Genomic DNA, 14,471 nt, shown 5'->3' with positions numbered 1-14,471 from the left:
TCCCAATTATGGTCCTAAGCCTATCCTGCCAGGGCTGCTCATCTGTGCAATGTATCTTAGCTGAAGTTCAGGTCCAGCCTCCAACAGAAGTTTCTGTTTCATGGGTTATCATCCTGGGGGAGATGCTCTATTCCCATGGACAATCAAGGTGAAGTTTCTTCACATGTCTAGAGGACAACATTGCTCTTGCTCTCTGTTTTTGTACTGTGCAGTGATGTTATTTGTATCGAGGACTATGTCTGGATATTTGGACTGAGAGACAACACTGACCTCTGGTTATAAGATACAGCCTTGGGTGGAGTGAGGTTCATGGCTAAGCAGTTTTTACATGTCTAAAAGGTCTTTTTCGTATCTAATGACATGATCATCTGTTTTTTATTTTTCAGTTGGTTTATATTACCAATTTTACTTTGTAGAAACATCCCTGCATCTCAGGGATAAAGCCTACTTTATCAGGGTGGAAGGATATCTTTCATGTGTTCTTGGATTCCTTTGGCCAGTTTTTTTTTTTTTTAAATTTTGTTTATTTTTTTCCCCCGGGACTAGGTTTCTCTGTATTGCTTTGGACGTTGTCTTGGAACTTTTACACCAGGCTGGCCTGGACCTCACAGAGATCCACCTGCCTCTGCCTCTCCATTGATGGGATTAAATGCATGACATAGGTTTTCCAGTATTTCATTGTGTACTTTTTCATCAATGTTCATGAGGGAGATAGGTCTTTAATTCTCCTTCTTAATTGAGATAATGTGTGGTTTGGGTATCATGGTAACTACAGCCTCATAAAAAGAATTTGGCAAAGATCCTTTTGTTTCTATTGTGTGGAACTATTTGAGGATTATTGGCATTAGCTTTTTTTGAAATTCTGGTAGAATTCAGAACTGAAATCATTTGGCCCTGGGATCTTTTCATTTGGGAGAGTTTTAATGACTTGTTCTATTTCTTTAGGGACTATAGGACTATTTAAATTGTTTATCTTGTCTTGATTTAATTTGTATATGTAGTACCTATCAAGATAGTTGTCCATTTCTTTTATATTTTCCATTTTTGTTGAGTACAGGTTTTTGAAGTATGGCCTAAAGATTGCCTGGATTTCCTTAGTATTTGTTTTTATCCCCCCTTTTATTTCTAATTTTGTTAATTTGTATATTTTTTCCCTGTGTATTAGTTGGTTTGGATATCTTTTTGGTATCACTGATTCTTGGTATACTTCTTTGTTTCCATTTTAGTGATTTCAGTGAGGAATTTGATTCTTTCCTGCTGTCTACTACTCTTGGATGATTTTGTTTCCTTTTTTTTAGTGATAGAACTTTTAGGTGTGCTTTTAAGTCACTAGTGTGAGATTTCTACCAATTCTTTATAAGCACTTAGTGCTATGAACTTTCTTAACACTGCTTTCACAGTGTCGATTAAGTTTGCATATAGTATGGATTCATTGTCATTGAATTTTAGGACGTCTATAATTTTTATCTTTATTCATTCCTTGAACCAGGGGTAATTCAGTTGAGAGTTGTGCATTTTCCATGAGTTTGTAGGCTTTCTGTTGTTTGTGCTGTGATCTGTTAAGATTAGTGGGGTTATTCCAAATTTTAGTATCTGTTGGGTTTGGCTTTCTGACCAAGTATGTGGACAATTTTAGAGAAAATTACATGATGTGGTGAGGAGAGGGTATATTCTTTTGTTTTGGGGTAAACTTGTCTGTGGATATATCTGTTATGTTTGTATGAGTCATATCATTTATTATTTCACTTATTTCTCTGTTAAGTTTCTAGTAGTTTAGCAGAATTGTCCACTGGTGAAAGTGGGATGTTGAAATTTCCCACTATTAATATGTGATTGAATCTTTAGTAATGTTTCTTTTGCTATTGTGGGTGCCCTTGTAGTTGGTGCATAAGTGTTAAGAATTGAGACATCATTTTGATGGACTTTTCCTTTGAATATGAAATGTTCTTTTTCTCTTTTAATTAGTGTGAATTCTATTTTGCTAGATATTAGGTTAGCTACACTGGCTTACTTCTCACATTACTGAAGACAGTGCCTCAGCAGCTAGTGAGGAGATGGACTGGTGTCCTCCACTTCTTTTGGGATGTGGGAAAGGCCCTGGGTATGCTTATTTGCCCAGAGGCTGACCAGCCAGCATCCCTGTGGTCAGAAGAGACAGGAGTCAGTTTTTTATCCCTTGCACTTCCTGGGATGGTGAGTACTCTGGCTGAACCAAGGCCATGCAGGTGCCCCCAAGGAGTAAAGGGGGCTGAGAGGTCTTCTATCCACCACCAGGCTCCTCTTGTTCCTGAGGGATTCAGCAGCACCTGTTTTTGTAAGTTGTAGCATAAAGCTAACTTGAAAGATGAAGCTGGCTGTGCCAGGTAACTCTTAATTGGCTGGCTGACTGGCATTTGATGTTGGTATGTTGGACTAATAAGTACTGATGCCTTTTTGTGGATAATTTGCCATATTCTATTCTCAATTTCCAGCCCTTCCCCCACCTCTAAGTGGCACTAACTCTTCACTCCTCCTCCTGTCTCTTCTCCCCCTGCCACTTCCCCTACTCCCCTCTCCTGTCTCTCTGCTTTCCTCCAAGTCTTCCCTTGCTGCTCTCCTCCCTCTGTTCCCTTGCCCTCTGGCTGCCTCCTACCCTGCCTCATGCCCCTTCCTTCCCAGTCCTCTGCTCAGGTGCATTTGATCAGGTAACACAGAGAACTTCACCTGTGTTGTCTCCCCCAAAAATGTGCATGCCAGTGCACCAGCAGCTAGTGTACAACTTGTTCCACCTGAAACCCTGAATAAAGTCAGGCTCCGGATTTCAAAAGTGGTCTTGAGCTGCTCCCTGTGCATTTCAATTTTGTTCACTTTTGTAATTTGAATTTGTTTTTCTTCATCGAACACTTGCCAAGGCAGAGAAGGAGGGCAATATCTGACTTTTGAGTGTAACTAGAAGACCAAATGAGGAAAAATGGATGCAAGACAAAGGCAGTGCCCTGAACCCTTCCTCTGCAGTGACCTCTTCAAAGACCATGGCCATGGAGAGAAGTGAAGCTGAAAGGTAAGGTTACACAAATGGGATGTTGACTTTCAGAAACTATGGTTAGGGTTAGAATCAGGTTTACAGTTATACTTATGGTTTGGTTTAGGGTTATACTCATGGTTGGGGTTAGGGTTAGGATTAGGTTTTGGGTTCAGGATTAGGGTAAGGATTAGGGTTATGTTTAGGTTTCAATGTTACACTTGAGGTTAGGGTTAGGATTAGAGTTAGGCTTAGTATTAGTGTTAGGTTTCAGGGTTAGGTTTAGATTTAGGGTTAGTGTTAGGGTTCAGGGTACAGGGTTATGATTATGATTATGTTTGTTTAGGGTTAAGGTTAGTGGTTAGTGTTAGGGTTCATGGTTAGGATTAGGGTTAGAGTTCAGGGTTCAGGCTTAGGGTTAGAGTATACTCAGGTTTAGGGATATAGTAAGGGTTAGTGTTAGGGGTAGGGTTCAGGGAAGGCTTAATGTTAGGGTTAGGGTTAGGTGTTGGGTTAGGACTAGGGTTCAGGGTTAGAGTAGAGTTAGGGTTACTGTTCAGTGTTAGGTTTAGGGTTAGTGTTATGATTAGGGTCAGTGTTAGGGTTCAGGGTTAGGGTTATGGTTAAGTTTAGTGTTAGAGTTAGGGGTTGGTATTGGAGTTAGGGTTCAGGGTTAGGGTTAAGGTTAGGGTTAGGTTTAGGGTTCAGGGTTAGGGTTAGTGTTAGTGTTATGGTTATGGTTAGGGTTATGGTTAGTGTTAGGTTTAGGGATAGGGTGTGGGTTAGCTTTAGTGTTCATGGTTATGGTTAGTGTTAGGATTCATTTTTATGGTTTTGGTTAGGGTCAGGGTTTAGGGTTATGGTTATGGTTATGGTTACTGATAGGGTTAGGGTTAGGTTTAGTGTTAGGTTTTGGAGTAGGGTTAAGTTTCAGGGTTCAGTGTTAGGGCTGGGGTTCAGGGTTAGTGTTAGGGTTTAGGGTTGTGGTTATGGTTTAGTTTATTGATAAGGTTAGGGAATGGGGTAGGGTTAGGTTTAGGGCTAGGGTTCAGGGTACAGCATTAGTGTTATGGTTATGTTTATGTTTGGGGGTAGAGTTAATTTTAGGGGTTAGGGTTAGGGTTCATGGTTAGGGTTATGGCTAGAATTAGGGTTCAGGTTTAGGGTAAGAGTTAGTGTTAGGTTTAGGGATAGAGTAAGAGTTAGTGTTAGAGGTAGGGTTCAGGGAATGTTTAATCTTAGGGTTAGGGTTCAGAATTATGGTTAGAGGTAGGATTAAGTGTTCTGGGTTAGGATTATGGTAAGTGCTATCATTAGGATTCTGGTTAAGGTTAGTGTTAGGTTTAGGGTTAGGGTATTGGGACCCAGCGCCCATGGAGTGACTAAGACTTGTTTTGCAAGATAACCACAGGTACCTCCTGTTTATCTGACCTCACCCCACTAGCATCAATACCCTGTTGTGAAACCTTTCACCTGGGGCTTTTGTAAGTTTGTACATAAGGCTGCTCCACAATAAAGGTGAGAGACATTCTGTCAGAAAATCAAGCAGCATCTTGTTGTTCATCCAAATCTCCAGGCTTTCACCCAGTACTCGGACTTAATTGTGGTGCAGGCAGCCACAAGTGGAGGTTCCACTGGTATTTGGAAAGAAAGGAGACCCTGAGAGATCACCCTCAGGAAGCTGGCCAGCAAGGAAGGAGTTGTCAAGGTGGATTGCAAAAGGTACTAGAAAATAGATACCTCAACACCTAAGAGAGTTGGATTATAAATCTCTGGAAAAGGGGTGCCTCACCTCCTAAGAGTTGGATTGAAAAAGGAGTACCTCAACTCCTGAGAGAGTTAGATTAACAGGCACTGGAAAAGGGGTGCCTCAACTCCTGGGAGAGTTGGATTTGAAAGGTACCATAAGGTTGCCTCAACTCATAAGAGACTTGGTTTGAAAGAGAGAAAATACACAGAGAAATTTAAATGAGACAGGGTTCTGGTAATATCTCTTTTTAAATTTGGATTAAGCAATAATGCTAAGAAAATTATTAAAGAAATATGGGAAATCATCTTCTGAGGAATGCCTCCCCTGTGAGCTGTGCACAAGCAGCCAGCCGCCCCAGCAGCCCATGCCCTTGTCCACTCGAGCCTGCTGCAAGCTCCAGTCAGCTGACAACAATGTGGTTTGCACTGGCTGGCTGGGGAAATTGACTCCATTGAAAAAGTTGGGGCAGTATGCTTGGAAGAAATGCTGGTTTATCCTGCGGAGCGGTAAGATGAGTGGTGACCCAGATATTCTAGAATATTATAAGAATGAACACTCCAAGAAACTCCTGCAGATCATCAACCTAAACTTCTGTATGCAGTTGGATGTAGGCCTGACCTTCAACAAAAAAGAACCCCAAAGGAGTTTTATGTTTGATATCATTACGAATGAGGGCACCTTCTACCTGGTGGCTGAGACAGAGGCTGACATGAATAGGTGGGTCCAGAGCATCTGCCAGATCTGTGGCTTCAGTCAGACTAAAGAGAGCACTGACACCCTGAGAAAACTTTCTTCAGTCAACCATAGTCTCTGCTCTTCTCCAGCTGAGTTCAGCAGCTCCAGTCAGCACCTTCTCCAAACAAGGAGGTCCTCAGCCCTTTCACACTCTAGCCAGCCCACTGTATCAAGCCACATCCATCCTGCCTTGTCCACCAGTAAACCTCAGGAGTATCAACACTTGCACCAATGCATAAGCCAAAGGACAGAAAATGCCAGAAGTGCCAATTTTTCTCAGATCACCAGACATAAGAGTGACACAGCCACACAAAACCTTGCCCAGGGCAATAGACACTGTATCTGCGGAGTCAGTGGTCAAGTCCATGGCTTCTATAGCCTTCCCAAGCCAAGCAGACAATTCAAAGAACATGCTTTTGGCCTTCACCGTAGCCACGCTATGGAGAGCCTCCCAGTGCCTGAGGCAGATAATGAGGATGTGTACACCTTCAAGGTACCCAGCAATACCCTTTGTGGGGAATTTGGAGACCTCCTAGTAGACTCAGCCATACCTCCACCACCACGGCACCCCAGGACACCTCAGTGGGGCAGACCTCAACAAAGACCTCCAGTCAGTGACTACAAATACCCAGCACAAGGTGCAGAAACCATCTGCTTGGCTACTAAATCCCCAAAAAGGACAATCATGGGTCAATCAGACAGTGGTAGCTCTGATGACAACGGTGTGCCCATGAACCCAGATTCTTCTACTCTGCTGGAAATGGAACAAACAGGGGACAATTCCCACAGTGCCTACATCCCCATGAACACAGTGCCCCATCACTTTGTCACACAAGGCTACCCATCCACAGCAATTTCTATTCATAGTGTCTCTGGCCAAGAAAGGGAGATCCAGCCACCCCCAGTCAATCGCAACCTCAAGCCTGGCCGGAAATCAAAGCCACCACCCCTTGACCTGAGAAACAACACTGTCATCAATGAGCTCCCTTTCAAGTCACCTGTCACCAAGTCTTGGTCCTCCCAGGACTGCCATTCCATCTCTACAAAAAATATCACCAACACAGACTCCAGAGACAGTGAGGAGTACTATGTCCTTATGCAAAACCCAATGTCTTCATCCCCTGTACCCAGTGGCACTAACAACCCAGCTCTAAAAGAGTACTGGCAATGAGAATTACATAGCCCTGGATATCTAGCCAGTCTCTCTGAGCCCTCATTGCAAGCCATCCACATCATTTGTCACATCAGATGAAATAGTAAAATATGTCCAAATAGAAAAAAAAGACCCAAGCCCTACAAAAGACCATCCAAAATGGACAAAGATACAGCAGTCCTCAAGACCCTCCAAAGATGCCAAGCTATGGTATGGATGGCCACCCCATGACACTGCCTCTCCTTTGTTAGTTTTGTTCAAAAGATGTATGTATGGTGTGTCCACACACGTGTGTAAGAAGTGTGATTGTAAATGTGTGACTGTTGACACAAGAATGCTATTGTGTTGTTTTTGAGTTGGTTAATTGCTGGGGGAGGAACAACAGTTGTTAAAGTACAGGTTACTTGGGAGGGGAATTTCTGCTTTTGTTTCCATGGAAGATAAAGAGTTGTGAATGCCATCCTGACTGGCATGGTTGCATGGGGCAAGAACTCCTAAAGCAGTGGCTCAGGTGGCCCAAATATTTGTTTTCTTTTAAATTTGGTTGATTAGAAATGATAAGAATCACAGTCAATCACTTTTTAAAGGAAAAAGTTGGAATAGGATATAGAAATGATACTTTGTATTGGAATGGATCCTCATTTGTTGATACTTTGTATTGGAATAGTTCTTCATTTGTTGATATTAGTTAGGTTTTCTAGATATATAGATATTCTTCAAGCCCTTCAAAGACCTATGGAAGATATGATATTTAAATCGTTTAGCGTTTTTCTTGACAGTGAGACACAACTGCTCCTGGCACACCAATTACATCTGACAGGAAGATGGGTATCGAAGAAACTCCTTATAGAGTTTGCCTTTGATGTGGCAAGACTAGCCATTTTGGCAAGACACTGTTCTTGCGAGAACTATTTGACTATTGTTTTACAAACTGGATGTGCAGGACCCACAGGAAAATAAAGATGGACAGTCCTAAAGGGTTTCTGCTTCATGGAAGAGTCTGCCAGACTATCTACAGGACACAGACAGAAACAGTGTTACTGACAAACTGCCAATGCATGTGGACAGTTTAAAATTTCTTGTTTTGCTGAGAAGTCTGCCAGACACATTGTGGCCTGTAGGCTAAAGATGGATTCCCAATGTTACCAAGAAACTTTGGGTGACTGTCTAGGAAGCAAGATGTGTCTTTCAGTTCTAGAGTTTGTATATTATCCTTCTATGGTCTTTGATGGAGTTGAAGACAGATAGTTATAGTAATGCACTAAGATAGAATGGTTAAAATCTTATAGTTCTTACTTGATAACTGCTTTGTTATATATAAAGTAGTGGGAGATGTTAGGACTCAGCCCCAACAGGGTCTCTAATAGTTGTTTTCTGGCATAACCACAGTACCTCCTGTTTATCTGACCTCACCCCACTAGCATCAATATCCTGTTGTGAACCCTTTCACCTAGGGTTTTTGTTAAGTTTGTATATAAGGCTGCTCCACAATAAAGGTGAGAGACATTCTCTCAGAAAATCAACCAGGCATCTCGTAGTTCATCCAAATCTCCAGGTTTTCACCCATTACTCGGACTTAGTTGTGTTGCAGGCAGCCACATTAGGGTTTGGGTTAGCTATAAGGTTCATGGTTAGTATTATGGGTAGGGTAGGATTGGGGTTAATATTCAGGGTTCAGGGGTAGATTAAGGGTTAGGGTTAGGTTTAGGTTTCAGTGTTGGTGTTAAAGATAGGTTTACAATTCAAGGTTAGAGTTAAGGCTAGGGTTAAGTTTAGGGGATGGGGTTAGGATTAGGGTTGGGGTTAGAATTAGGGTTAGTGTTATGTTTGGGCATTGGGTAAGTGTTAAGGTTAGAGGTAGTGTTAGGGGAAAGGGTTAATATTAGGTTTCAGAGTTCAGTGTTATGATTAGGGTTAGGTATAGGATTAAATTTAGGCTTGGGTTAGGGTTAGGATTAGGGATTATCCTTGAGGTTAGGATTAGGGTTAGGGATAGGGTTATGTTTATGCATATGGTTATGTTTATGTTTATGGTAGGGAATAGCTTTAGGGTTCAGTGTTGAGAGTTAGGGTTAGGGTTAGTGTTACAGTTCAGGATTAGGGTCAGATTTATGGTTCAGGGTTAGGGTTAAGTTTAGGGGATAGGATTAGGTTTCGGGTTCAGGGTTTAGGGTTCAAGGTTAGAGTTAAGGTTCAGGATTAGGGTCAGGTTTAGGGTTAAGATTCAGGATTAGGCTTCTGTCTAGGAGCAGGTTTCAGGGTTAGGGGTAGTGTTAGGGGTTATGTTAGGATTAGGGTTAGGGTTAGGCTTTGGGTTGGGGTTAGGGTAAGAGGATAGGGCTATGGTTAGGGTTCAAGGTTAGGGTTGGGGTTAGGGAGAAGGTAAGGTTTAGGGTTAGGGGTAGAGTTCAGGAGTATGGTTAGGGGTAGTTTCCAGGGTTAGGCTTAATGTTAGACTTTAGAGTTACAGTTAAGGTAATGGTTAGAGTCAGGGTTCAGAGTTCAGGGTAAATTTTAGGCTTAGGGTTAGAGTAAAAGTTATGGTTAGGTTTAGAGTTAAGGTTAGGGTAAAGGTTCATAGTTAGGGTTAGGGTTCCTTGATCAGGGTTCCCGGTTCAGGATTCAAGCTCAGGGTTATGGTTAGGGTTAAGGTTACAGTTCAGGATTAATGTCAGGTTTAGTGTTCAGGTTTAGGGTTAAGGTTCAGGTTTAGGGTTATGTGTTAGGATTAGGGTTAGTGTTAGTGTCGGGGTTAGAGTTTCAAGGTTAGGGTCACGGTTAGGTTTAGTTTATGGATAGTTTTAGGGTTCAGGGTAAGTGTTCACTTTTATAATTCGGGTTAGGGTTAGGGTTTAGGATTGATTGTTAGTGTTCATAGTTATGGTTAGGGAGAGGGTTTCAAGGTTAAGGTTAGAGATAGGGTTAAGTTTAGGATTCAGGGTTAAGGTTCAGAATTATGGTTAGGTTTATGGTTCAGGGTTAGTGTTAGGGTTAGTTTTCAGTATTAGGCTTAAGTTTAGGTTTATGGTTCAGGTTTAGTGCTAGGGTTAGGTTAAGGGGATAAGTTTAGGGTTAGGGTCAGGGTTAAGGTTAGGGATAGGGTAAGGGTTATGCTTATGGGTAGGGCTCAGGATAAGTGTAAGGGTTAGGGTTCAGATTTTGGGTTAGAACTAAGGATTAGGGTTTGGAAAAGGGTTGGTTATACAGTAAGGGTTATGGTTATGGATAGGGTTCAGTGTAAGTGTTAGGGTTAGAGTTCTTATACAGGGTTAGGATTAAGGTTAGTGTTAGGAATAGGGTTTTGGGTAGGGTTCAGGGGTAGGTTTATAATTCAGACATAACAGAATGGCTAATGGTTTGTTGGAAAGTGCTGTCTGGGCTTTGGTCAGATGGCTACAGCTCAAAGTTGTTCATTTACCTTAAGTAACCACAGAAGTTTAAATAGTAAGAAATGGGGACGGTGAGAGTCATTTCATTGGAAATGACCAGCAGGTGGAAAAAGAAAACACTAGTACCTGCAAAAGTAGTATATGACAAATGTTTTTTATTTTCCAAAAGAAGACATGGTCTAAACACATTCCAGACTGGCTACAAACATCCCCAAAGAAACATTTTAAGGACTTGATGAGACAGCCTTCACAAAAAGTCTGTTATGTTAAATAAATCAGTTTCCAAACTACTCAATGCATAGAATATACATTTGAAATCAGAGTCACAGTTAATCCTGTCCTTGTCTGGTCTGAGTGAGGTCTCCTGTGTTGAGTCAAATTAAGCTGCAGGCTCCACTCCTAGTGGTGGCCTTCCATCAATTCCTTTAAGTTTCAGCTTTGCAACCATTCTCCCCCCAAACCCAAACACTTAGGTTTCAGGAAGCTGCCCCTGCAACAACACCACTGCATCTCCAGTCGGCATTGTTTGTGGTCAGAGCTAGGATTATATCTGATCATCTTCAAACCTCCAACTGTCTTTCTTGATTAATGAAAACATTCTTGGCAAATGTTTTCCTGCTGGTCTGTCTTGCACTAGTCCAAGAATTTCACCTTTAGTAGCTCAATACATATGTCCCAAGCACCCCTCTTAATTATGATCTCAGTTCCTAGAACCAACAAAATAGAACCACTCCATCTGTCAAAAAGTCCGCATTGATGTTTACAGTTCCGAGCAGAAACTGCTCACAGTTTGTATTTCCATTTATCTCTTTTTCCATCATCCCTTGGGGCCAAATAGATCACAATTTCCTTCCATGTACCTCAGGATTCTGTGTGCTTAACACAGAGAAACAAGAATTTTGATGCTCCACAGGAAAGTGGTTTGAATTACAAGGCAAGCTTTTCAAGGAGTATTTCTATATTCTGCACATTGGTCATGCCTATGTGTCTTGGCCTCTTTAAACATTTGATCCAGTACTAAGCATATTTTGTTACTAAAAGGCTTCTTTATATCTGGAAAAGAGAGGACAACTTCCAGAGATCAACAGACCAATTGTCATTACCATGTGACTTCTGGGAATTGAACTCAGGTTAACAAATTTGGTGGCAAGTGTCTTTACTCACCAAGGCATCACACAGACCACATTTTTTTTCTTTATTGATTAATTTTCAATATGCTCTATTCTGATTTTTCAATATGAATTACAGAACCATATTAGAGTTTTGGGCATGGTGGGTTGTGTCTTTCAGGACCTGTAAGGCTGCTGGAAAGGATTGCAGTCTGAAGTCAATTTAGGGCATGTTTAGGTTTCCAGAAAAAAGGTCTCAAATAACCAAAAAGAAAAAAAAGAACACATTTGACTTCCATGCATTTCTTCTGCTTTTGCTGTTTTTAATAATTTAATTTTCTGAATAATATGGAATGTTCTAGATTGAGTTCCAAATGAGAAATAAACATCCTGGGCTGGCAGGATGGATCAGTTGGATAATGGTGCTTACTCCCAAATCTCAAGATTTGAATTGTGTCAGGACCAACATGGTAGAAAGATAAATTGACTGCTGCAAATTGTCCTCAAACACACACACACACACACACACACACACACACACACACACACACACACACAACTTCAGCAGTAACACATATTTAAAACTTTTTATTAATCAAGTTGAATAGATGGACTTTTTTCTACTTTTCATAAGTGAGTTAATATTTATTATCTCCCCTTTGGAGTCCAGTGACTTGAGTGTGATGATATCATCACTTATCTATTGATTATTTTGCTTGTTCATTGAATGGAGGGATTTGAATTATGTTTGGCTTGGGATTAGCATCTATAAACATTTATTTAGCACATTTGCAAGCATGTTGCTTTGAGAAATTGATGACCCCAGCCCTTTGATTGTCAGTGGTTTTGTTGTCTAGGCACGTACCCTGGCAGGACTCAGTTCACTGGTATTTTGTCTTCATTCTCTAACTGACTCGAGTGTCCAGTTAGGAATCTGCTGACCACTCTTCCTACATTTCAGTCAATCAAAGAATTGCAGAATTTCTGGCTGGTTCTTTGATAGAAACATGCTCAGTAGTCAAGAAAATCTATCCTTTTTGAAACCCACCTCAAGTCTATCTTCCACCTGTCTGCCTCTTACATAGTTTTTGGACAGCACTACAGGGAAATTCCTTCACTCCCTTCCAGAAATATCCTTTCTTAGTCAGTGCAATCTTCTACTAGACTATTATGCACTATACCCTCTAAAAATTTAGTAGAAAGTTCTTGGGCCAGGATGTGAGTTCTGACATTTACAGTCAAATTGTATAGTATTTTTCCCATTTTAAGTTCTGTGGCAAATTTGTTGATAATTCTGGATGGTGTGTTGATTAAATGCATACCTGTTAATTCTGGTCTTCACATAAAAGTCATGATTAGAGTAATTTTTGATGGGTCAGAATACAAAAATTATTCATTAACTGTGACTACTAGGTGGTGCCACCAATCAAGGAAAACAATGTGGTTACTCTTGCTGGCCAATCAAGAGTCACCCACAGCCTTGAGTTGCACATAAATGAACATGTGCACTTACACATAAAGGTGTGCATGCATAAGTAAGGATCTAATGACTCTTTGTAATCAACAATGGTGTTAAAGTGTCTTTGTTCATAGAAAGCCATGCAATGAGTTGAGGCATTCAGGCAAGCATGGTATTGAAGTGATATAGTAAGAAGTTCCAAAGGCAGGTGTAACAGCTGGCAGTCCTAATGGCCTGTCTAAAAAGCTGTGTGCTTATTACTGTAGAAGAAAGACTGAACTCCATTGGGAAATACAATTACAGTAATACATGATAGCTTTTCTTAGGCTGTGACACTATCAGAATCTCCAGTCACTCCAAGGTCATCAGGTTAGCGAAGCTTGTGTGCAGTCAGGCCATTCAGAATTATTAGCAAAGCTGTCACAGAATTAAAAGTAGGGTAACACGCTCTCACAGTGAACATGAGCAGTTACTTCTGAAACCCTGGGGACTGCAGCCTGCTGCCATTGAGTCTCCAAAGCAGCTTATAAGATGACCATTTGCACATCCTTTGTCTAATCCAAGAGGAGAGAAAATATGAACCTCTCAACACACACACACATATAGGCACAGATACACACAAACACATATGTATGTGCACACAGGTGTACTGACATCCTCAAATATATGTCCATACAAATCCCTGTTAATGTACATAGTATAGATTTCTAAACGTTTTATTTGGAACAAGAACATGCCCGCTAACTAACAGCATTCATGTGAAAATGATGTCACAGTTGCATGTGTCTCCAGTTTTTGTGTATAATGTAAACCATATCCCCTTCCATGTATGTTTTGCATTATGGCTGATTCTCTCTCTGCCATCTGCCCAAAGTTCCCCATTGATATTTAGAGTTCAGATCAGATACTGCACACAGTTTGTATTTCCATTTTGTCTCTCTTTCCATCATCCATTGGGGCCAGAAATAAATCAAAGGTTCCTTCCATGTACCTCAAGATGGCTATCTAATACATGGGTGAATGTTGTGGGGCCTCAGCTTGATTCTTTATTCTGTATGCTTAATACAGACAAACAAGGGTTTTGATGCTCCACAGGAATGAGGCTTCAATTACAAGCAAGTTTTTATGTATTTATATATTCTCCACATTGATCTCCTTCATATTTCTTGGCCTCTTTAGACATTTGTTCCAGTACTCAACATATTTTGTTACTAAAACTTCTTTACATTATTAGATTTTCATTAAGTGTTTTATTACACTTTATTTATTTTTACATTGCATGTACATTAATACTCTTCTTGTGCCTGTTGCACATGTATCTGGAAAAGAGAGGACAACTTCCAGATATCAAGAGACCAATTGTCACTTACAATGTGAGTCCTGGGAGTTGAACTCAGGTCCACAAATTTGGTGGCAAGTGTCTTTACTCACCAAGGCATCACACAGACCCCATTTTCTTTTTCTTTATTGATTATTTTTCTATATGCTCTGTTCTCTATTTACATTATTAACTACAGAGCTATATTTGAGTTTGGGGCATGGTAGGTTGTGTTTTCTAGGAGTTATAAGGCTGGTGCAGAAAGATTGCAGTCTTAAGTCAATTTAGGGCATGTCTTGCTTTCCAGGCCAGGCTGGAATACACAGAAAAAGGAGGTCTCAAATAACCAAAGAGAAAAAGAAGAACACATTTGATTTTCAGGCCTTTCTTCTCCTCCTGCTGACTTATTGCCTTCATTTTCTGAATTATATGGAATTTTCTGGATTGAGTTCCAAATGAGAAATAACCATCCTGGGCTGGCAAGATGTATCAGTTGGAAAATAATGCTAAGTCCCAAATCTGAAGATTTGATGTGTGTCAGGACCCACATGGTAGAA

General features: G+C 40.8%; 1 protein-coding gene across 1 annotated transcript; it reads left to right on the top strand.

Moving 5' to 3' along the window:
• Positions 1 to 5,115: 5,115 nt before the first annotated feature.
• LOC113838697 (GRB2-associated-binding protein 2-like) lies at positions 5,116 to 6,849 on the top strand (the record flags this gene model as incomplete). Its single annotated transcript, XM_035453930.1, is given in 2 exon segments — positions 5,116 to 6,638; positions 6,640 to 6,849. Coding segments are annotated over 2 exon segments (1,733 nt in total), but the record flags the coding sequence as incomplete, so codon positions are not given.
• Positions 6,850 to 14,471: the final 7,622 nt, after the last annotated feature.

Source organism: Cricetulus griseus, unplaced genomic scaffold (genome assembly GCF_003668045.3).
Source record: "Cricetulus griseus strain 17A/GY unplaced genomic scaffold, alternate assembly CriGri-PICRH-1.0 unplaced_scaffold_84, whole genome shotgun sequence".
NCBI classification, from domain to species: domain Eukaryota; kingdom Metazoa; phylum Chordata; class Mammalia; order Rodentia; family Cricetidae; genus Cricetulus; species Cricetulus griseus.
This window is presented reverse-complemented; position numbering and strand designations above follow the sequence as displayed.